This window comes from Mus caroli, unplaced genomic scaffold (genome assembly GCF_978045245.1).
Source record: "Mus caroli unplaced genomic scaffold, Mus_caroli_1 scaffold_2, whole genome shotgun sequence".
Lineage (NCBI taxonomy): Eukaryota > Metazoa > Chordata > Mammalia > Rodentia > Muridae > Mus > Mus caroli.
This window is the reverse complement of record NW_028227257.1, coordinates 53,548,143-53,572,014: the sequence shown is the minus strand read 5'-3', so window position 1 is coordinate 53,572,014 and position 23,872 is coordinate 53,548,143. Positions and strand designations below refer to the sequence as shown.

Here is a 23,872-nt window from a genome sequence, read left to right as displayed (position 1 = left end):
CCTGTTCGGTAGCCGTGTCATGTGGCAATGTGCAAACTAACCTTTGAGAACAGCCACATATTTGGAAAACAGTTTTTTTTTTCTCCAATAACAGAGATACCTTTGTACATCATACACTCTGACCTGGAGCCATCTCTGTGAAGAGAACCAGAGTCCAAAGCAAATGTAAATGTGCTGGAGTGGAAAAGTATTGTTCTGACTGGCTCAGGACTGTATGCATAAGGCAGGGCCTTAGACAGACTGTAAGCCTTTCAGTTGCATACGTTTATACCCACAAAAAGAAACACTAGTGAACACAAGAATTGTCCATTTAAAAGACAGGTTCCAGAACCTCATCCCTAAACTTCTGACTCGATAGGATGGTGATGGCACCAGACCAGCCCTTCCTCCGCTCCTGATGATCTGAGGACCAGGCTTTGAGATTCAGAATTCCATCTGTTTAATAACCAAACAAACAGAGGCCTGGGAGAGGGCATTGCTTGCCCAGGTATCTGTGACAAGGACCTAGAGACACATGCAGATTTTTCCTCCCACTTCCAAGACACTTGTTTATTTGATCAGTCATCTGAGCTTGGCACAGAAAGGTGAATTAGTTTTGTCTTAATACTTAATTAGCACATATAATATTCTGACATTTCTGTTTACAATTTGTGTTTCCTATGCTGCGCGTGGTGCTGCACACCTTTAACCTCAGCACTCAAAAGGCCTCTGTGAATCCAAGGCTAACCTGGTTCACCTAGCAATTTCCAGGCCAGCTAGACTATGTCATAAGATTATGTCTCTGGAAAAAAAAATGTTGATTCTCCCCTTCTGCTCTGATGTCTGTCTGATGTCCCTTGTCCCCTTTCACCCCCACACATGGACGGCTTCCTTTCTGCATGTCTCTTTGGTCTTTCTCCCCCACCCCCATCTTCAACTCGTTTTTCCTCTTCTTGTGATCCTGTACACACACTCATACACACAAACACACACACGCTACACATGCACACAAGCTAGAACCCGAATGTGAGAGAGAATGTGTCATTTTTATCTTCCTGAGTCTGGATTGTCTCATTTAATACTCTCCAGTTCTATGCATTCTCTTGCAGATTGCAGATTTCTTTACAGCAGCATAAACCTCAATTGTGTGTGAGTAAGTTTTCATTGTCCGCTGATCCAGTGATGAACGCGGCTGGCCCCAGTCCTTGCTACTGTGAATACTGTAGCAGCGAGCAGGGAGGTTTAGGCACTCTGTGAGTTGGTGCCCAGGAAAGGGAGGATAGTAGTTCCATTTTTAATTTTTGGAGAAAACCCCATATTAATAATGCCTTTATTGGTTTGCACTCCCAGAAGCGGTGAACAAGGGTCCCTCTTTCCCTACATCCTGTCCAGCAAGAGCATGGCCCTTCCCAGGAATTTCTGGTTGTCTGGGAAGAGACAACTGGGATACTCTTTCGACCCTGTTATTTTCCCAGATTTTTCAAAAGAAAGGTATTAACAGGGTGGGTGATCTGTGTTAATATTGATAAGTCTCTTGAATGCACAAAGCCACTTTGGAAACAGTGTGAGGAAAGGGGGAGCTAGAAACATTCCACTCCTGTCTCTTTGCTGCTGACTTCTGGATGAAGGTCAGTCTGCCTGAGATGAGACGGAGTCTCAAAGTAGCTTTAATTTGCATTTCCCTGATGGATAAGGCTGTTACATGCTTTTTGAAATATTTGTTAACAGCTTGTGTTTCTCCTTTTGAAACCCCCCCACCTCCCTCCCACCCCATCATTTTGTTAGTCCCTGTGTTGATTGACAGGGATTTGGAGTATCTAAGTTTTGCCGTTGTTTACATATTCTAGATATTAGTCCCTTGTCTGAGGTAGCTAGCAAGGGTTTTCTCTATCCTGTAGGCCATCTGTTTGCTCTGCTGATGATCTCCTTTGCTGGGCAGAAACTTTCCTTTCATACAGTCCCACTTGTTCATTCCTGCGACTTAATTCCTTAGACTTAATTTGTTAATTCCTGTGTCATTGGTGTCCTGATTAGAAAGTTCTTGCCTGTGTCTTGAAGTCTATTCCTTCCTCACACTGAAGTTTTCTCCAACGGTGTCAGTGTTTCAGGTTTTTAACTAAGGCCTTTTGATCCACTTTGAATGGATTTTTTGAGCCAGATTAGAGATGTGGGTCTGGTTTCATTCACTTATAGATGGATACCCAGTTTGTTTCAACACCATCTGTTGAACAGCGTATTTTTATACCTTTGATAAAATTTTGATGGCCACATCTGTGTGGGTTTATCCTTGAGTCCTCTGTCCCATCCTGTTGGTCTGCATGTCTGTTCTGTGACAACCCCATGCTGCCTATGTCACTATGGCTCTTCGGTGTAATTTGAAGTCAGGTGTTGTGTGATACCTCCAGCAGTGTTCTTTCTGCAAATAATTTCCTTTGGTTATTTGTGGTCCTAGAGGGATGAACTTAATTCTGTATTTTAAATTTCAGCTTTCAAGCTGATAAAAATTCTTGAACTCTTTGTTACAAAGTACATGTACATAGGGTGGAGAGGTGGGTCGGTGGTTAAAAGCACTGGCTACTCTTCCAGAGGACCTAGGTTCGATTCCCAATACTCCACATGGCAGTTCACAACTATCTGCAACTCCAGTCCCAGAGGATCTGATGCAAAGACATGTATATAAAAGAGATGTGCAGTGGTGTTTGTCTTGAGAATTAATCCAGCCAGCTTGACTTTTAGAGACTCTTAAGACTTAACAGGCTCAATACTAAAAAAAAAAAAAAATTAGCTCCCAATTACTCCCTGGAAATTCTCTATATGTAAAGAAAATCAAGGCTCATGAACACTTGCCTGAGTTATCACTCAGAGAATGTGAGTTTTCTCTATGATGTACATTCCAGGAGCCTTCCCCTTGGCAGAGTATAATCTCATTAAACACATGAAAAAAATATTGTCTTCAGGAAGATAACCCTCTGTCACTGTTGAAGCTGATGAAAGGCAATGTTCTTGGTGAATGGTTTTCACATAATGATCCAAACACAGAATATGGATAGAATGAGAAATCTCAATCTCACTCATTCTCTCTCTCTCTCTCTCTCTCTCTCTCTCTCTCTCTCTCTCTCTCTCTCTCTCTCTCTCTCTCTCTCTCTTTCTCTCTCTCTCTTCTCCCCCCACCTCCCGTGATGTGTGGTGTGTATATGGTGTATACTATTGGCTGCTCACTTCTGTCACCCTGCCTTGTTCCTCTGGAGTCCTTTAAACTTGGAACTCATTGGCTGACAGCCAGTAGCCAGAGATATCCTCCTGTCTCCACCCCCACCCCCTTTTCTGAAGCCCTAGGGTTCTGGAGTGACTGTGACCACGCCTGCCTTGTGTGTGGATGCTGGGACCCACACTCCAATCTTCACACTAACACAGCAAGCATGTTTAGCCATGCACCCATCTCCCCAGCCCACCCATCGCGTGCACCCCACCACCCAGCATGCACTGCTGTCTCTGGAGTTTATTCCCCTCTACCATGTAAACCAAGGAGGAGCTGACAGGTCTACTCCACAGCCTTCAAGCTTCACCTTTACCCTCCTGAGCTTTCAGTAAAGCTTGAGTTGCTCTGTCCACCAAGATGCACAATGATTGCCTTATCACTCCATCCCGAAGTCTACACACTTGAACACACACAGAGCAAGTCAAGAGAACACCCTCTTCAACAAGGCAAAGGCACTTCGTCAAAACTTAAACCGCCGTGCCAAATGCAAAGACATTGGAGTTCCTAGTACCCAGCTATAATTTAATTTTGTGTGTCCCCGTCCATTTGTAGAAATAGGGTTACCGGCGTGTCCCTGTATCACAGGGTTGCTGTGAAATCAGTGCAGTGTATGTAAGGATACCTTGCAAAGCATTCTAAGCAAATGAAAATGTAAAGCCTATCTAGGAATGACAGGCACAGCAGACGCTGTGGTGTGCCTCCTGTTGCCTCCCTCCAGCCTTCCTCAGCTGTCAGGAGCTCTCAGCTGAGACGTTTTCCAGGGCCTGCTTTAGCTAAGGAGAGTTCACACACACACACACACACACACACACACACACACACACACACCAGTCTGAGGGCACTCCGTGAGTGAGCCAGTCTGAGTGGCTAACAGGAAAGCGCAGAAGCAGAGGTCAGCTTCCTTAACTTATCTGAGACAATGCTGAAGGCCATGTCAGGCCCAGATGAGGCCCTGCTAGGGAGGCCACTGTACTGTACTGTATTGGTTCAACTTCTCTATCTACTCTACTTCCCCTGGCCACCTCCCAGGAATGGCCCCCAAGAGCGTGCCCTACACAGACTTCAGCTTCCCAGTCCAGAGGACCTCAGACTACGACACACACAAGTATTTGAGGTTTTTGTGTCCTAGTTGGTTGTCATGTCAGCTACATAGCTTACAGACAATATTCGTACACGGAATTTCATATTTCAGTCTTCACGTCAGTAGCTTTAACTTAAGGGGGGAAGATTTTTCTAGTAAAGTGAGCAAGACCCTGGAACCTCAAAGTGACACCCACCTAAGTCATATTGAGCAGGGGTAATGGCTATCCCTTCTGTCAAAGAAAAGATAATGAACCTGCTGAGGGGCTGAGAGACCATGTTAAGCAGGTGGACTGGTCTGGGCAAAGGTTATTAAATACAAGCAGGTTTAATATGGACCTCACATGGATGATGTGAACAGAGGCAAGGGGCAGAGGCAGACAGTCAGCGATGGCATCAGAAAGTCAGCGACGGCATCAAAAAGGCCAGCAGGGAGGGGATTATGAGTCCCTCCAACGAGGAGAGTGGACTCCATCAGAAGGGATGTGAGGCCTCCAGAGAACAGTGACTGGGGGCAGGGCCACTGCACAGTGAGCAGTGGCTATGCAGATACACTGGGGTCAGAGCGGGGTTGACAGTGAGGAGACGGATTAAGGATCAAGTCCTTGTTAACTTTAGTTCCAGGGAGTCCAATACCCTCTTCCAGTCTCTACAGACAGCAGGCATGCATGAAAGCAAAACATCCATGCACATAAAATAATAATAAATAAGTCTTTTTAAATTATACACACACACACATACATACATACTTCGGTTATTACAATTCCAGACAGGTAATTGTAAAAGAGATTTCCTTTTATAGACAAAGGGCAGGAAATCAAAGAAGCAGGTGTGAAATAAAGTTTGCATACTAAAGTCAGAACTTTTTTTTTTAACTCAACCCGTGGAAAAATAGATTTGTTTGTGACACCTGTATTCTCGCATGTGATTCAGACTTTACAAAATAATGGCCTTTATGTGTGGTGTGTTCTGGAAATGCCTATCGGTGCTTCAGCGATATGCACTGAAACTGTTTGGGTTTTGCCTAATGCACGTTTCTGTGATGTCTTCTACGAACCATCAGCTGAGCTCAGGAAACCATCAGGACTCAACTTTAATTCTTTCAGATAGTGGAATGGAAGGGGGGTATGAGTGTGTGTGTGTGTGTGTGTGTGTGTGTGTGTGTGTGTGTGTCTGTAGGTATGTTTGTGTGCCTGTGTGTGTGTGTTTGTGTGTCTGTAGGTATGTTTGTGTGCCTGTGTGTGTGTGTTTGTGTGTCTGTGTGTGTGCTTTCAAACATATCAAGCTCCATACTAAAATGCAGAACTAGGGAGGCATGGTGGCACATGCCTTTAATCCCACCACTGGAGATGCAGAAACAGGTGGATCTCTGAGAGCGTGAGGCCAGCCTGTTCTACAGATCGAGTTCCAGGACAGCCAAGACTATATAGTGGGACACTGTCAAAAAATTCCTAAGAATCACTTGTATTGTGATATATTTTTAGAAAACTATAGGTTGATGCAGAGCATCATGATGTTTCTGGGACTCTGTACCTGCCTAATCAGCTAACGTAGTTTGCTCGGATTCTTCTCACTGACTTAAGATCTACAAGAAGCTGTGGAGGAGGTTCTCCCAACCCTGAAAAAGGATGCCGTGTCCGTCTTTTACGTAAGCAGAACTTCTAACACAAATGGTGTGGACACGATACTGGACAAAGTAGACGGAGTGTCGGCGGAACCCACCCCAGAGTCGTGGAGGTCTGAAGTCACTTTTACCACGCCAGCAGTATACATTTATACTTCGGGTACCACAGGTAAATAAGAGAGGATTTCCTAGGTTCGGGCCTGCCCTGAAGGATCTAACCACTGACATAACCTTTTAAATATTGTTGCTCTCGGAAAAACTTATCGGCTAACTAATGCTTCGGGGAATTCAGATCTCACGGGAGAAATCTTGGTCACATGTGTTCTTATTTCATCACAAGTGATGCCACTGACCTTTCCCCAGCTCCACACACATCCAGTCAGTTGCTCTAAAACACAAAAACAGTTAACTAATAACTGGGGGGGGGGGGCGGGGGGTTGAGATAAGGCCCTGAATGGGCTATTAGAAAATTTTAATGCTTATTGTGTTTTGTTCCTTTTATATCCAGAGTCCATCTATACTATGTGACCAACATAAAGGGGACATAGCAGAGGACAACTGTGGGGTGACACAAGAATGTTTAGGCTGATTTTTCCCATGCAATATTGATGTGGGGTGAGCCTGGCACGGGGCCTAAGACCCTGTATGTCATCAGGTGCACACTAGCGTGTTGTAGACTACCAGAAAACATTGCAGTGTCTGCTACTTGAAACAAGCAATGTCCGTGTCACCATAGTCCAGGTTCTTCAAGGGGCTCAAAGACATCACTCATTCAGCTCTCTCCTGCCCTTGAATCTGCCCCTTTCATAGCCTCAGAGACTTATAGAAAGATTAAGGACTTCCCAGGACAAGAAGTAAGATGTCAAGACTCACCTTCTGGGCTAACTCCAAACTCGTACAATTAAGGTGGTAACACCCCCTTCCTAATTTGTGGAATAAATATTCAGAGTCTGCCTATCAAAAGCCAGGGAAGGGGGCTGGTGAGATGGCTCAGTGGGTAAGAGCACCCGACTGCTCTTCCGAAGGTCCAGAGTTCAAATCCCAGCAACCACATGGTGGCTCACAACCATCCGTAAAGAGATCTGGCGCCCTCTTCTGGAGTGTCTGAAGACAGCTACAGTGTACTTACATATAATAAATAAATAAATCTTTAAAAAAAAAAAACAAAAAACAAAAGCCAGGGAAACTGTTACCAAAATGTAACAAGCTGAAGCCTATGGGATATGTGGGAAAGAGGGCAGGAGGCCAGGCCCAATTGCTGATAGCAATGAGCCTTGTTATTATGCTGAGGAAATTAAATTATGAGTCATGCATGTATTCTCCATGCTAATTAATCAATGGTTAAGACTGAAGATTCTGTTGTGCTTGTAGATCAATCCCAGCCCACAGAATCTCTGTCCTCTGTTCCAGCAGGTCCTCAGTAGCCATCAGATAGATTGCAGTGGCTAAGCCTCAGTTTTACATGAATGTGGGCATCTCCATCTTAAACAGATAAGGAGCTTGGCATGTAAAGTCTATGCCAGGAACAAGCTGTGTATAATTTTTTTATTTATCAAAAATTCAAACTCGACATGCCAACACAAAGGTGGCTGTCCGGTGCATGCAGACACTGCCTTAGTCCATTGGATGTCTGCCTTCATTTCATAAGAATAATAAGATGTTCAGATGAGACTGTAAACTTTTACTATAACTGAGATGAAATGAGCTTTTGCCTAGTGATAGGGAAAGCCAATCCTAACACCGGAAAGTGTGGTGAGTGTTTTGGCAAGGAAGTGGAAAACTCATGTTCAGGAGTGTTTCCTAACACTCCAAAAATTAATCTCGTAATTCAGCCTTGATATTAGCAGGAAAACAAGGTTGCTGATCTTGATTTTATTGTTTGCTTTGCCTGTGGATGAAATATTTTTATATTACTCTTATATAAGGTAATTAAATGAGTCAGTCCGGTTAAGCACTTAGAGAGCAAAATGTTTTCCCTATCCCTCAAAGAAAATCGGTAGCACAAAACGATGTAATCGTTACAAACTATTCTTCTTGATCAATCAGTGTAAAATCTTAAATTAGGAAAGCCTTCAAAGTACTCGAAGCAGAGATGAATCCTTTTAAAAATGCACCTCAGACCCTTTACCACTCTTTTCTGTGGTGGACATGATTGATCTTTTGACAGTTTCTTCTCTTTCCTAATGTTAGCATAGAGTGAGAAGTCACCATTGGTCCAGTGCCCTGTAGCACTGATAGGGGTGATGACCTTGGAATTGTGTTTACTGTGATAGTCGCTTGCTGACCACAGAACAAACTGTGGCATGGGGCAGCGCATGGCTAAGTGCCTCCGAGACCTGCCTTCCTCCTCACGAAGTAGAGCTGCCCACTTGCGTCTTAAGCTCAAGCTCGGCCCCTAAGTAGGTAATCATCCATGAGAAGAATTGAAATCACACTTTTAAAAGAAAGCCTTTTTAATTGTGCGAATTACTGTTAAGAAAATACAAGTGTGCTAAGTTTGGCACACTAAAGCTACAGTAGACACCGCTTGCACTTCTCAGATTGGCAAAAAGCCCAGTGTTAGCGCTTTCGTTGGCAGGGCTACGAGGAAGCACTCCCATGGTTTACAGGCCAGGGGAGGGGGGTGAGTGGGGATCCCCCTCGTAACTGCCAATGTACTGCCTTCATACCCAGATTACAAAGACATGGCTTGTTGTCCTGTGGCATCGTTTGTGGTGTAAACTGCCCTGTGAACAAGGTAATTCACAATGGCATCACCTGAATTAGCAAAACTATATAAACAAATCATAATATTCTCATATAACAGAAATGAGGCAGCGGGCAGAAGCAATAAATGGCTGCATACGTGAGGGAGGTCTATAAATGTGAGCAGATCTCCTGCCCCCCCCCAAAAAAAAGGGTGCCATACCTGTGTTTTGAATGGAATTGGCAAATGCATATCATTACAAATGAAACGGACTAGTTATTAGCTTTCTTGTCTGAGGATTGGACACTGTCATTTGTTTTATCTCTTCAATTGAAATTTATGAAAATGCCTCGTGAACCCAGAGTGAGTAAGAATCCAGTCTCTTCAGATCAGGACTTCGTCACCCGCCTGTCTCAGAACTCAGCAGACTATGCCTTGAGAATCAAACACAGCTTCACATGTTTTTAGGACAGGCCATTAAAAAATATACACATCCATGTCCGACTGCTCATCACCCCCACCCACCCACCTTCATGGGATTCTCCCTGCATGGTGTGAGAGAATTTTGTACACCAGCTCTCCCTCCCATGCATTTCTAGCATGGGAATGGCCCACCTGACTCACCGATGCCTTCTCTTGTGTCTTTGCCAAGGTCTTCCAAAAGCGGCAACCATCAATCATCATCGCCTATGGTATGGGACAGGCCTTGCCATGTCGAGTGGAATTACAGCCCAGGATGTCATCTACACCACAATGCCCCTGTACCACAGTGCAGCGCTCATGATCGGCCTTCACGGATGCATCGTGGTTGGTAAGGTCAATTTCCCTACATGTATCAGCAGTTGACACACACATCTGCTCAAAGGGAAAGACAAAGCAAGCTACTTTCCCATCTACCGGAGACAGTATTTACTTCCGCATTGACTCCAAAGCCTTAGGGGTCACATGTCATGAACAAGCACCTAAAATAATTTCTATCTCCCTGTTACCCTAATTGTTCAATATATCTAGGGAGACATTCCTGTGAAAGGATGTATGCCTTTACCCAGGTTGAAACACTAGGTTCTTAGATTCTGTAAGTAGCTCTCCCATGTCAGAAGCTTGCCTATGGTTGGCATCTGACTATCTCTCGACACTCTCCTTTCTTTTTCGGGGGGGGTGTTTTTTGGTTTTTAGGGTTTGGTTTGGGGGGGTTGGTTTTTTTTTTTGGTTTTGGGTTGGGTTTTTTTTTTTTTTTTTTGGTTTTTTTTTTTTTTGAGACAGGGTTTCTCTGGGTAGCCCTGGCTGTCCTGGAACTCACTCTGTAGACCAGGCTGGCCTCGAACTCAGAAATCCGCCTGCCTCTCCGGCGACACTCTCCTTTCTTTATTCATCCTTACTCCCGCAGCTTCCTTGTGTTAGTCGTCATCGTCGTAGCTGCCCTTCTGTCAGCTCCTCTTTCCTTCTCAAACATCACCTTCCAAATAGGAGTTGGCATCGTCTGTCCGTCCCTTCAGGAGAACTTCCATTGCTTTTTGTCATGGAGGTTTAGCCCCCCTCTCCCCGTATGAGGAAACCATTCCTTGTTCTTTCACTGAAGTCAGTTAACTTGACTTTCCTCCCAGGTGGTGCTTCATTTTAAATAAGCCATGAAAATAGACAGGTTTATTTGAAATAAAATATATAGCACACATAATAGTGTGTGTGTGTGTGTGTGTGTGTGTGTGTGTGTGTCTGAATGTTTGTGAGTCTGAGCCCTGGTGGAATAGTGTTAAAGGCAGGGCATTTAGAAGTGTCAGGCCAGCCAGGTGTGGTGGCGCACACCTTTAATCCCAGCACTTGGGAGGCAGAGACAGGCGGATTTCTGAGTTCGAGGCCAGCCCGGTCTACAAAGTGAGTTCCAGGACAGCCAGAGCTACACAGAAAAACCCTGTCTCGAAAAACCAAAAAAAGAAAAAAGAAAGAAAGAAAGACTTTACAAGTGTTAGGCCATCTGATATAGCTGTCTCCTGCGAGGCTCTGCCAGTGCCCGGCAAATACAGAAGTGGATGCTCACAGTCATCCATTGGATGGAGCACAAGGTTCCCAATGAAGGAGCCAGAGAAAGTACACAGGGGACTGAAGCCCCCATAGGAGGAACATCAATATGAACTAACCAGTACGCCCCCCCAGAGCTCCTTGGAACTATACCATCAATCAAAGAAAACACATGGTGGGACTTGTGGCTCTAGCTATATATGTAACAGAGGATGGCCTAGTCGGTCATCAATGGCAGGAGAGGCCCTTGGTCCTGTAAAGGTGTTCTATGCCCCAGTATAGGGGAATGCCAGGACCAGGAATGGACGTGGGTGGGTTGGGGAGCAGGGGGATGGGGAAGGGGATAGGGGATTTTCAGAGGGAAAACTAGGAAAGGGGATAACATTTGAAATGTAAATAAAGAAAATATCTAATAATAAAAAAGAAGAAGTGTCAGGCCATGCATGTGGAGCTTTTGAACACTGGGTTGGTTCCCTGTTGAGCAGGGAGAGAGTCTCCTCACTAGCTCTGCCGTTCCCCTTAGGAGGGTGTGGAGAGATGATGGCTGTTCCCAGACCAACAAGAGTGTCCTTGCTAGACACTGGATTTGCTGGTACCTTGCTTTTGAACCTTCAAAACTGGGAGAAATTATCTTTAGTTTAAGTTAGCCTGACTATGATGGCTTTTTTAAGAGCAGCTTGAACTAAAACTCTTGGTCCAAGCATCTGTTTCCCTCCTTAGTCTACTCGAATCAACCCTGAAGTCCTTTGCCTGGCAGCAGCCCCGCCCTTCAGGCACAAAGCTGCTGAGCAGGAGACCATTTTACTGGGTCTTCAAGAACAGAGTGGTTTGGGGCCTCCAAAGCAGGCAGACAGGACCTTCAGCACCACAGACTCGGGCCAGAGGAGAAAAGTCGTTTTGAAAGTCTCTTCTCAACCCTAGTTGTTGGTATATTTAGGAGTAAAAATGAGCGAATAACATGGAAAATGTGTGTGGGCTTCCTGATGCTACTGTAACAAATTGCCAGAAGCTCAAAGGCTCCCAGCAATGCAGATCTGGAGGTCAGAAGCCCTAAAGCCAGCTGTCTCCAGCCGGGCTGCATTCCCTCTGGATGCTGAAGACCCATGTCCTGGTCGTCTCCACTTTTAGAGGTTGCCTGAATCCCTTGGCCCCTCCTTTCACCTTCAGAGCATGCCCTCCAACTCCCCCCTTTTACTTTTCCCCCTCTTTAATGACCCTTACAACTAGGTAAGAAAATGTTAGTCTAGGGAAAAATCTGACCACCTCCTGGTCCTCGGCTTAATCACATAACCGCATGCTTTGCCCCACAAGGTCATGTAGTCATGGTTCTGATGGCAGTTCACTCTTTCTTCTATTCCTCCCTTCCCCAACCCCTCCCCATTTCTCCTCCATCCTTCTCTTCCCCCCTCCTCCCTCCCCCTCCCCAGGATCCCCCCTCTTCTCCATCTCATAAATCTCACTTGAGCACCAAATGATATTAGAGTGATTCTCCATGCATCTTCTCCTCTTCCATACACTGGAGGCTCACAGGGTGATAATAAGTCTTCTTTATGCTCTGCATTAAATATAGTAGGTGCTCAGCATGTCTTTGATTTAGTTCATTTTTAATTTCCTAATTGGAGAGGTGTTTTCTGTGCCTTTTCTATAGGGGCTACTTTAGCTTTGCGGAGCAAATTCTCAGCCAGCCAGTTTTGGGACGACTGCAGGAAATACAACGCCACGGTCATTCAGTACATTGGTGAACTGCTTCGGTACCTGTGCAACACACCGCAGGTAACACGCCCCATGCTTCAGTATCTTTTCAAAATCAGTAAGATATTCCAGACTCCTGGGATCTCGCCAGGCCTCTGCTGGTCCATCTATCTCAGTTCTCTGTTTAGATGATGGTTGTTGTCATAGTAACATGCCTGATGACACACTTACCGTAGAGACAGACCTTGACAGAGAACAGTGACTGTTAATTTTATTGCAATTTTTATTCTCTGTCTTGTTACATGGTTTTGCACCTCTCCCTTCCCAGGTCCTATTTCCTTCCTGCTTATGAAAAGCCACAGCCATCCCCCATTTGAGTCAGGCATCCCTCTCCTGACTGTGTCTACCTCTCATGCTGCATGTGTGTTTCTTGCTTCCCCACCTTCTCTGGACTATGTGACTTTTTAATAGTCTTGTCTCCTCAGCATCCCTTACCCTCCCTCCCACCAAAGCCATTTAGAAAACTTTGGCTTGATGCTATTTAATGAGTAAATCTACCCCCAGCTTTGAAACTAGCAAGTCAAATCTGTTCAAGGTAACTCAAAGGGTCTTATGTCTACCCCCCTGGAGCTATCTGGATACCCTGACAGGGTGTCAGGTATTCACAAGAACTCCCCCTGCGTAGCCCCTGGTAGCTGCCTTGGGACCCAACCAGGTTTTCTTAACATTGCTGCTGCTGCTGCTGCTGTCTGGGACCTGCTAAGTTCTGGCTTTGTGGATTTATTCTGTTCCATGCAAGATGTTTAGTGGCATCTCTGACCTTCATTTGCAAGATACCAGTAGTTGCCTCCCCTCATGCTAGCCCATGATAATTGCAGTCTGCAGATATTGCCAGATGCCCCCAAACACACAAACTGTATCCTTGTTGAGAACCACTTGACTGAACAGTATAGTACATCCAGCAAATGGTAGTTCCTTTAAGCCATTCAGTCAGTCAACAAAAGTCAAACGCAAAGGCCCATGGGATGAATCAATCACCATTGGTAAGCATCTGCTAAGCTCAACTTACATACCCATTTGAGTCATTGTGGCAAAGAAAGATAAAAGAGAGGAAAGGGGGCCTCCTCCTCCCCACCAAGCTTCCTCTCCTCACTCAGTCCACCTCTGCCCAGATGCCTGCTTGGCTCACTGGGAGCCCCTCCTACCAATAACCAAGCCTGCCCATCAAACTTGCCCATCCTGATGCTCTGTCTTGTTGCTGCATCTCATGGCTCCTATCACACCTTCGTACCTGGAGGATTGTTGTCAGTCATTCCCTCCCACTGGTGAGATTCCATGAAAAGGCTTTCTTCCCTGGTCCCCAGAATGGAGATTAGAAACCAGTATCCCAGGGCCAACATATTCTTTTAACTGAACCTCTAAGTTCTTGCTCGGGGAGAAAAATAATAAATGTTTACTTGACTTGAGAGAAGCTTTTTCCCCCCAAAATGTTCAGGCTTAGCATCCTTGTTGTAATTTTTTTTTAATTCAACAGACACATAAAGGTCACAATTATCTATGGGCTAAAGCAGGACCTTTTCCTTACATAATACTAGCTTTCCTTATGCAGAGTCTGAATACAAAATAAGATTATAGCCACAAAGCACAGAGTGAAGAGTCTGTCACTAGTAAATGTCTAACAAATGCCATTACCATTGCAAAACTATTGACAGGGGTGGTATATTTGAATCCTCTGTGTCTGTTCTGCCCATCTTCCTTTGTAAAATCTGGACCTTGCCCTGCAGAGCATTCATTTTCAGTGAAAAGATACCTCAGCTTCATGTCTTCCGTAGGAAATCGAACTATTCCTATGTAACATGTTGATGTAGTTGCCTAAAAAATTATCCTTCAAAAATATTTAATTTTTTTTCCTTTTGAGGTGTATTTAATGCATTTGTGTGTTTTACCTCATGTATGACTGTGCATCACATGTGTGTCTGATGCCAGCAGAGATCAGAAGGGAAAACTGGATCTCCGATTAGCTAGAGTTATATATAGTTGTGAGCCACCATGTGGGTGCTGAGAACCAAATCTGGTTCCTCTGCCAGAGTAGCCAGTGTTCCTTAAGGCAGAGACATCTCTTTGGCCCCCTCCTTTAGGAAAAGGGTATATATTAGTGCAAGATGTTGCAAGATGTTGCTAAGGCTGAGTTTCAGTCCTCTAGTTTGAAACTAAGAGAAGGTAAATGGTTCTCAGTGAGATTCTGTGTATCTGCTGGGGTGCGGGGGTGAGGGGGTCACCAAGGAGAACAAAGAGAGAGGCAAGGAGGAATCCAGAAGCATTCTGGGAGCCATAAGAAAAAGTCAAGATTCTTGGAAGAAGCTGAGACAGACAGAGCAGTGGGGAGCTGCAGAGTCTCAGCTTTCCTCACTGTTGATGTCTGCCATGCCCTTAACATGTGGTGGCCTCTCCGGTCTTTCCCAGCCTGAACCACCTGAATCCTGGTAGAAACTGGACAGAGTAGTGTGTGCCAGAACAGGGTACAGAGTAAACAGAGGCAAAAGAGGAGAAAGAGGAAAAGAGGGGAGAATCAGGAAGATTGGCCAGAGACAATGAGCTGTGATGGCACATGGAAGTTCTCCAGCCAGTCAGAGAAAGGTGGCTTCAGGTTATCTGGAAGAACATGAAAGGCATGTTGAAGAATCCGTCAGACTGCAAACAGCTCTGCAGGAAGTGAGCAGAGTATGTAGCCCAGTAAGCCTCTTGGACAGCCTCACATGGAAGGGTGAGGTAGGAGGGTTTGATGGGAGGAGAAAGGTCTCTTGGCTGAAGCAGGCAGGTGGGGCCTCCCTTGTGTACAGCACAGTAGGTGTTAAGAACATGGACTTAGGAATGTTTGAAGATAATGAAGATCTTTTACCTCTTAAAAATTGCACAGAAATGTGAATGCCAAGGGAGAAAAGTACACAGGCTGCATTATCTAAAGAACTAAGAGAGGCTAGACCAGCGATTCAGCAGTCAAAACTATTTGGACCAGAGTTTGATACCCAATATACACAGGATGGCTCACAACCATCCATAACTCCAGTTCCAGGAGTTCTGACACCCCTTTCTATCCTCCTCTGGCACCAGGAATGCATGTGGTACACATTCATACCTGCAGGCAGAGCACCCACGCATATCAAATAAATCAAATATTATTTTAAAGTTAAAAGATATTGCAACCTTGAACTACATAGAATAGAAATCTGAAAGGTGGAGGGAGCTAACATGCTAGGTCCAAGAAAGGCAAAACCAAAGAGTCAGGTAACAGGATAAAATTCGGGGGGGGGGGGGCGTGCGGGGAGAGGGTAGATTCATTGTCTAAGAACATTTAAATTCTGACAGCAGCCCTGAAAACAAGGAGACAATGGTGTGATGCCTTCAGAATTCTAAGCAAGTTATTGCCCATATAGAATTCTATACCCAGCTGTATTATCAATCTGTTTTACAATAAGAATATTTTCAAACTGAGCCTTGTTGCATAGTCCTGAAATCTTAGCTACTTGGGAGTAAAGTTTAATGAATCAAGAGATAAAAATGTAAACATTTAAGTTAGAAAGGTGGATATAAGAAAAACTCTGAGTTAGAGTGTCTTTCTCAGAGCTGTCAGCTAAGGGCAAAGGGCTGGGGCAGAGAAGTGGAATGAATACAGTATTCTTCATTCAATTTATTCATTTCAGTGCTGGTTTTTATGCTATATACTCTTTTCTCTCTCTCACTTTCATTTTATTCTTCTTTCCCTTCCTTCTTTCCTTCCTTCCTTCCTTCTTTTCTTCTTTCTTTCCTTTAGACAGAGCTTCATGTATCTGGCCTCAAACCAGCAAGTTCAAGGGTAACCTTGAACTTCTTATCTGTGTGCCTCTGAAAAGAGTGATGTCCGAAGCCAAATTGTGTGTATTTGATTTTTGGAACAACTCTTTTGCTATCTTTGTGACCCTGGACTCTTCATTGTAAGCTTTCCAAGGCTCTGTTTCTTCATTTGAAATATGTGATAAATACTTTGTGATCTGTCTTGTCCGGTCTGTTTTAGAAACTTCATTAAGGCAATACAGGTCAAAGGCTGACGTATAGACAAGCCCTTGGTGGAAATATTTTACTTACTTTAATTTTCTGGTTCTCTGCATTCTTCCCAGGACATCCTGACCTTACCTTTGACTAGTCACTAAATCCCAGTGGGAACCTAAACCCCAGGTGTGTTGTGTGTCTCGTCTCAGCTCCTTTGTAGAAGACAAAGTAGAGAAATGATAGAAAAAATGACCCACAAGTCCATTCCTTAGGGAACTGGTATGGATGGTAAAGATGTACCATGTCCCCGAGGGAAGGAAGAGTGTGGGTGAGTCACACGCCACTCTCAGCTACTGGCAAGCAAAAGACAAAAGTAAAAACTGGGCCTCTTGGACGTTCCCAGATCTCATTTGCATCAAGAACCTTTCCAGCCTTTGAACCTTAATCCGTTCTGCTAAGGTAATAAGATCCCTGGGCTGTACTGTGAAAACTGAACCCGTTGGCATTGTGATTGTAAACCCAGCTACCTGCCACCAACAGGTGTCTGGCTGCACCTGTGAGGCTGGCCAGCTGCCCATACGCCTAGGCATCTGCACCCTTAACTCTGCCCTTGTGTGGATGCCCCAACCATGGGCTGCTGAGCCTTCCTTCCCTGGTGGGGGTTACTGACTTAAACACAGAGGTTATGCTTGTGCAAAACACAGGCACAGAGGATTTAGAGAAATGTTTGGTCTCTAAGGAAGACAAGTCTAATGAAAGAGAGACAGGCTCTCAGAGACAAGGAAGTGAACTACGTGTGTGGGAGGAGAACAGAACATGTGCTGCACATGGAACTAGTAAAGTCTTGGTCAAAAGCCTCCTGTGCAGGGTCATGCAGGCCTGGGTGAGCACCAGGGTCAGGTGGTTATTGTTAAGTGAAAATAAGTACTTTTCAAATACTGGAATGTTTTAGTCTCAGAGTTCCCATGGAAGAGAGCAGGAAGGGAGCTGGCTGAAAACCTAGCAGTCCTTTCTAAGGAGAATAACATTTTTATGGGCAGTGGAACCCTACAATTAGAGGTAATATCAGGGAGTGATTGGTAATCAGCATTCCAGGACAGCAGCCAACATAAGCCAAGACTGCCCTAGCAAACACGCACACCGCCTACCGCCTGACAGGTACTTGGTGAAAGAGAACACAGCGACCTGCAGACCTGGAGAGCCAGTGGAGAGATTAGATGTCTAAGCACCCAGAACACCCAGGATCACACAGGTGCAAAAACCCCTCAAACCACTTTGACTTGAGACTCTGGCCATTCTCTATCCATTCTCCACAGAAAGACCTCTCAGGGACCCGTTTTCTTCAGGGACAATCTCTGCCCACCTCTCTAGCTAGAAAACCACAGTGAGCTTCACCACCTAAGTCCTTTGGCCAATCAAACTACTTAAAAATCAAATCTATACTTGCTGCTTCTAGGTCCTCCATGGAACCAATTCAAAGTTTCCTTCTAGTTGCCATGGGTCTTCCCCCTTAGAGAAGTTCTCTCTCTCTCTCTCTCTCTCTCTCTCTCTCTCTCTCTCTCTCTCTCTCTCTCTCTCTCTCTCTCTCTCTCATTGTGTGTGTGTGTGTGTGTGTGTGTGTGTGTGTGTAGTATACACTATATTCCAAACCCTTTCTCTGGAAGTTATGAAAGATTGAAAGACCTGGGCAAGGTAGCTTACACATTAGAGGAAGCTGAGGCAGGTGGATTTCTACAAATTGAAGGCCAGTCTGGACTATAGACTGTATCAAAAAAACAGTAAAGTCAGTGGGGAGGGAGGAGGAGAAGGAAGAGCAGCAGCAGCAGCAGCAGCAGCAGCAGCAACAGAGCCATGCTGATTTAAACAAACAGATGACCATCTGATGAGCGAGGAGAGTTCTTGTTACCTGGCACATCTACACTGTCCCAGACCATTTCCTACTCAGATAAAGGCACAGTTTACAAATACTAAGTTACACTTTTACTTGTCTACTCCACCAAGCTGTGCTCTCCTAGAGAAGAGAAGTTGCCTTAAAACTCTCAATGGTTGGGTCACCTCTGTAGATACCTAAACAAGTGGGCACAGGTAAACAAAGGAAGTGGCGTGGTCCCTCGACACCTCTGACGTCACTAGGTCCCCTTCGGGTTTTCCCAGAGAACAGAACAGCTTTTCCTTCCTGATTTTCATTTCTGGCAAAGCCTCTTTCTCTCAAGCCACCTGAGCAGCTAGAAGCCAGCTAACTCCTTCTCTTCCCCTTCTTATCCTTTCAAGCTGGTTCGCTGCGTTGGCTGGACTGCAGCAGGTCTGGTGACCCCAGGCACATCTGGGAGATGTGGTCCAGACTTCTCTCTAGTTTCTAACACTGTTGCTCGTCAATGGTTTATGGGAAATGCCCCCCATCACTCTCAGTTGGGCTCCCGGTTTTCTTTGCTGCCACATAAAAAACTTTGCTTTACCAAGAGAAATACCCAAAGTCGTACTGGTGGAAGAATGTGTCCATTTCTGACAGTTTCCCATTGAGCACATGCCTTCTGGATGCAAGGGCACTCACCAGCCCTGTCAGAAAACTATTAGCATTTTACACAGGATGCGAATTAAACGATGGCATTATCTGGTTCACCTGCTTGTTTTATCTTGCCTCAAATCAAAGTAGAAAACACAAGTTTTACTATTAAGCCAGCATATGGTGGTTGTGTTGCAGAAGGTGGGGATTAGGTCTGTGAATGATAGACAAGGCACACACTAAGATGAATTTGTAACTGACACAAATATGAAATAAAATAAGGCCAACTATCGCCATAAAGTAAACACATAGAGTCTGAATACAATGAACACATAAATACAAGCTCTCAAAGGGTTAACATTGCCTACCTCTCCTCTCTGATACCACAGAAACCAAATGACCGGGACCACAAAGTGAAAAAAGCCCTGGGAAATGGTTTAAGAGGAGATGTGTGGAGAGAGTTCATCAAGAGATTCGGGGACATCCACGTGTATGAGTTCTACGCGTCCACTGAAGGCAACATTGGATTTGTGAACTATCCAAGGAAAATCGGTGCTGTCGGAAGAGCAAACTACCTACAAAGAGTTAAGTACCCTGAAAGATGAGCAAATGCGTAGCCAGCTTTCGGAATCGATTCCTTTACGGCTGTATCACGATGCATCATCAGAGTCAGGCCCCATCAGGACCAGCAAGAGAGACTCACCCACTCTATACCACAATGGCGGGTTGAGTTCATCTTGTGGTCAGCAACTTGTTAATTGTAGCATTTGGAATCTGTGCGAAGCCTTCCTCCATTCATACTTGTGCATGGGAGAAAAACTTGAAGGTTACCCATTTCATAAGTTGATTATACGTTGTGAAATGCAGTATTCCCCTTAATTGAGATGTGCATGAAAATCGTACAGGGAATTCCCTGTGTATATATGGAATGTATATAGGTTTAGGTTCCTAGCCTCCTGCCTTTGGGTTTGTTTGTTCTGAGATAAGGCCCTGGTGTTTTTTAAAAGCTGTGTAGGGTTAAGAGCAGCGGCCCAGACCTTCAAGAGAACTGAGATGTTCAGGTCAACATGCATGTTCTCCTCACAGGTTGACCAGAAAGATGTACCTTATTTCTCTTTCCTCTCTCAGTTGTTTTATAACCTGGAGGCCCTGAAGAGTCTGTTCTCTTGGTAGTCAGTCATTCCAAGTATAACCGTGGATTAGGGCCCTCTATCGGCCTGTGCAGTCAGTGTTACCTTGTCTCTGACTAGGAAACAGCCACAGGAGAGCTCTGAGATGACCTTTGCCCCCAGGGACTGACCAATAAAGTAATGAAAGCAGTAGTCCATATGATAAACACTGTGACTCTGAAGGGCAGATCTGAGCACACTGCTTGCTAGCTGAGTCGCCCTGAGAAGCTATATACATTCCTTAGGCCTCCGTTTCAACATCTTGAAACAGATAAAAGGAAAAGATTGAGCCCGGCGCCTAGTGGAAGCTTAGGGTTAATACAGGGAAGACTTGCTGAGTTATTTATTCAAGATCCCTGTTGTATAGCAACCTTGGGCATAAAGCCTTCCATTTCTTATACTCTGGTTGGAGCATAAGGCATTCCCAAAGTCCAAGGGCCCTCTTCAACAACGGCATCAAACCACACTGTGCAACTCGGTCCCTGACCTCCGGGCCTTGGCAGTCCAGTAAGGTAGCCTAGAGCTGTGTGTAAATATTTAGATGTCAATAAAGCAAATTTTGGAATTCACTTTGTCATTCACAGTAACAGATGCCTTGCAAGAGTTCAGTAGGCACACGTCACTGGCCCCACCCTGAGCAGAGCAGATATTCCTTCCATCACGGACAACCCTAGGGAGCCACGCTGCTGTAGGCTGGAATGTTAGTGTCAGGCCAGTGTGAACTAGCCTAGCTGTGGAGATGGAGGACAACCACAGCAAGCTGGCAGCGCTGCTACTGTTGACCTCGGAGAGGACTTTTACGGGAATTTGTTTTCGACCAAACTTCTCCTTACACACGTACATAAGCACATCTAGCTCTTCCCTTTCTCATCCGTTCGTCCTCAGGTCCTTGTCGGCTCTTCTACAAGAAGCAAACTCCTTTAAAAAGGAAAAGGGGGGTGGAAAGGGGGAGAATTTTTAGAAAGTGCAGAGGTATCCTAGCAGTTAATGTGGAAAGAAACATTAATAAAAACTACAGGATTTTTGATGTCCCTATAAATTAAGTCAGCATACATTTATTGTCCATAAAAGCCATTTGGTTTTTGGTGGTGGTGGCTTGGATTCTTGTTTTGTTTGTCTTGTGCTTCCTGACAGGGTTTCTCTGTGTAGCCCTGGCCATCCTAGAACTCACTCTGTAGACCTGGTGGCCTTAAACTCAGAGATCTGCCTGCCTCTGCCTCCCAAGTCCTGGGACTAAAGGTGCGTGCCACCTGCACCACTTGGTTTTACTGAGGTTGAGTTTGAAGTTGGCACAGGAACCATGGCTGGAAGTTATATCTGAATACTGTTGTACTTGCTGGTTTTCTTGAATACAGAAAACTAATATGTTTAGTATTAAGATGGTATATGTTCTTATGCCGTGAAAATATACATTAAGATACAGTTGGGTTATTTGTACTTTAATCTTGGTTTTAGTTTTGTAGTACAGGGATTGAACCCAAAGCCTTGGACATGCTAGACAACCATTTACCACAAAGCCACAACCAAAAGTTTTTACAACTTCTATTTCAGAGTAGACTCTCACTAAATTTCCCATATGCCATCACCCCTATTCACATACACACACAAACACACACACATACACATACCCCAAGTACCTGAGTATGTACCACCACACCTAGTTGTGAGAGCCTCTCAATAACTCTGTAGTCATGAGCTTAAAGTAATTTTTGCTTTGATTCTTAAATATACTGAATGATGTGTCCCTAGGGATGACGGTACCAACCATCTGATGGTAAAAATTCATATATGACTAAACAAGACGATAAATCTTTTTTTAATCTGTCCACTGAAAGCGAATGCTCCTAATAGTTTTATTTATAATAGAGCAGGGTTAGAAACAATCCAGTTACTCGTTAAGATATCCACTAACAGAATAAGTGTAGTATATTTATACAAGGGAAAATTGAATGTCAATAACAACTGGGCCAGTGGGGCTGGACATAAAGCCGGAAGGTGGGGTGTTTGTGTGGCTTGTGTGAGGTCTGGGCTCTGTCTCTAGCACCATCCACAGCCACAGCACCAAGAAGAACAGCAACGGGTGCTGATGTCCACAGACGTAGTCACTAAAGAAGACACACTTCTAAAATTTTGGGATAGCATTGGAAATGTAATTGAGGAAAATACATAATAAAAAAAATCAATAAAAAAAGAAAGAAAGAAAAAAAAGAAGACACACTTCCTTATTAGATTTTAACTATTTGGTGGTAATAAAAGTCAAATGGTGGCTAACCACACTGGAGGGGAACAAAAGGTCACTTGCTCAGTACATTGAAAATGTTTTATGTCTGGACCTGGGTAGTAATTACAGACACAGAATCCCACGCATGCTCTGCACTGAAGATATGTGTGATATGGGTCCTTTGTGCACTTTTTGTGATAAAGCAAACATATAAGAACCTCAAAACTCAGTTGATATACTCAATTGATATTTTTAATTTTGGTAGAAAGTTGCAAGGTATGAGCTGATCAAGTATGACGTGGAGAAGGACGAGCCGGTCCGTGACGCAAATGGATATTGCATCAAAGTCCCCAAAGGTACTATGCACTCTGCGAAATTAACTGTGCACAAAATTATCCTGACTGAGCAACATTTAAGGACTAACATAGTATTACCAGATGGTAAATGTTATTAAAAATAGTAGGGAAAATATGTTTATTCAAGTATCCTCAAAAACTGTGTAAGTTACAGAAGGCACTGACTTACCTTAATATATAATTACACCTTTAAATTAGTTGAAAACCTTGCTTGTAAGGCACTTTGTGGAAAGGTCTAGGTAGCTACAGCTACAAAGATTTAGATGGACCTTATGTTTAGGCTTTTACCCACTATAAGTTTGTCTAGTTATGCGGTCATGTGTAGAAGTCATTATTGAGTAAAAGATTAGCAATAAAATAATTACAACTGGGTGACCATGCAGAATAAGGTTTGATATGTGTGTCTGTGATAGCCAAGCACACAGACATGATGTGTATCTCTGTTCATCTTCTTACTGCTGTGGTCAAACACTGGATAGGAAGCATCTTAGGGGAGGGAGGGTTTGTCCTGGCTCACGGTTGAAGAGACACAGTCCTTCATGCTGGTGAAGGTGAACTGGCAGGACTGTAGGGAGGTCAGATTGCAGTGAGAATGCAGAGCACAGACGGGAAGTGGAACCCTACAGTGAGGCTCTGCTTCAGAAAGGGTCCACAGACTTCCAAATAAGCATCAGCAGCCGGGGCTCAAGTTCAAACATGCAAACCTGTGGGAGACACTTCACATTTCAACCACAGCAGAATATACATAAATAAAGATATAAGAAGCGACACTGCCTACGGCCAGCATATTGCCTGCGGGCCCTCAATAAGACATCAATTTTAAGATAAAGTGACGCTAAGATTTGCTTATCTCTTCACACACACCAAAAATAAATAAATAAATAAATAAATAAATAAATAAATAACAATTTGCTCTCCTCTGTCTCAGGTGAGGTTGGACTCTTGGTTTGCAAAATCACACAGCTCACACCATTTATTGGCTATGCTGGAGGAAAGACCCAGACAGAGAAGAAAAAACTCAGAGATGTCTTTAAGAAAGGTGACCTCTACTTCAACAGCGGAGACCTCCTGATGATCGACCGTGAGAACTTCGTCTACTTTCATGACAGAGTTGGAGATACATTCCGGTTGGTTCCTCTGAATTACTGAGCTCAAAACAAATACATGACATGCACACTTTGCTCTATTCCAAAGCCACAATCAGATGCCATGTTCCTATGATGCTTCAGTTTTTCCTGTCTCTTATGTGACTTCTTATTCC

The 23,872-nt window shown here is 44.4% G+C and overlaps 1 protein-coding gene across 1 annotated transcript in view; it reads left to right on the top strand.

The window, feature by feature from the left end:
* Slc27a2 (solute carrier family 27 member 2) overlaps positions 1-23,872 on the top strand; it is a 36,013-nt gene that overhangs the window by 2,855 nt on the left and 9,286 nt on the right. The window contains exons 2-7 of the mRNA XM_021155854.3: positions 5,902-6,111; positions 9,281-9,439; positions 12,293-12,417; positions 19,255-19,449; positions 22,521-22,611; positions 23,540-23,738. Coding sequence (XP_021011513.1) covers positions 5,902-6,111; positions 9,281-9,439; positions 12,293-12,417; positions 19,255-19,449; positions 22,521-22,611; positions 23,540-23,738 — 979 coding nt within the window. The remainder of the gene's footprint in view (positions 1-5,901; positions 6,112-9,280; positions 9,440-12,292; positions 12,418-19,254; positions 19,450-22,520; positions 22,612-23,539; positions 23,739-23,872) is intronic.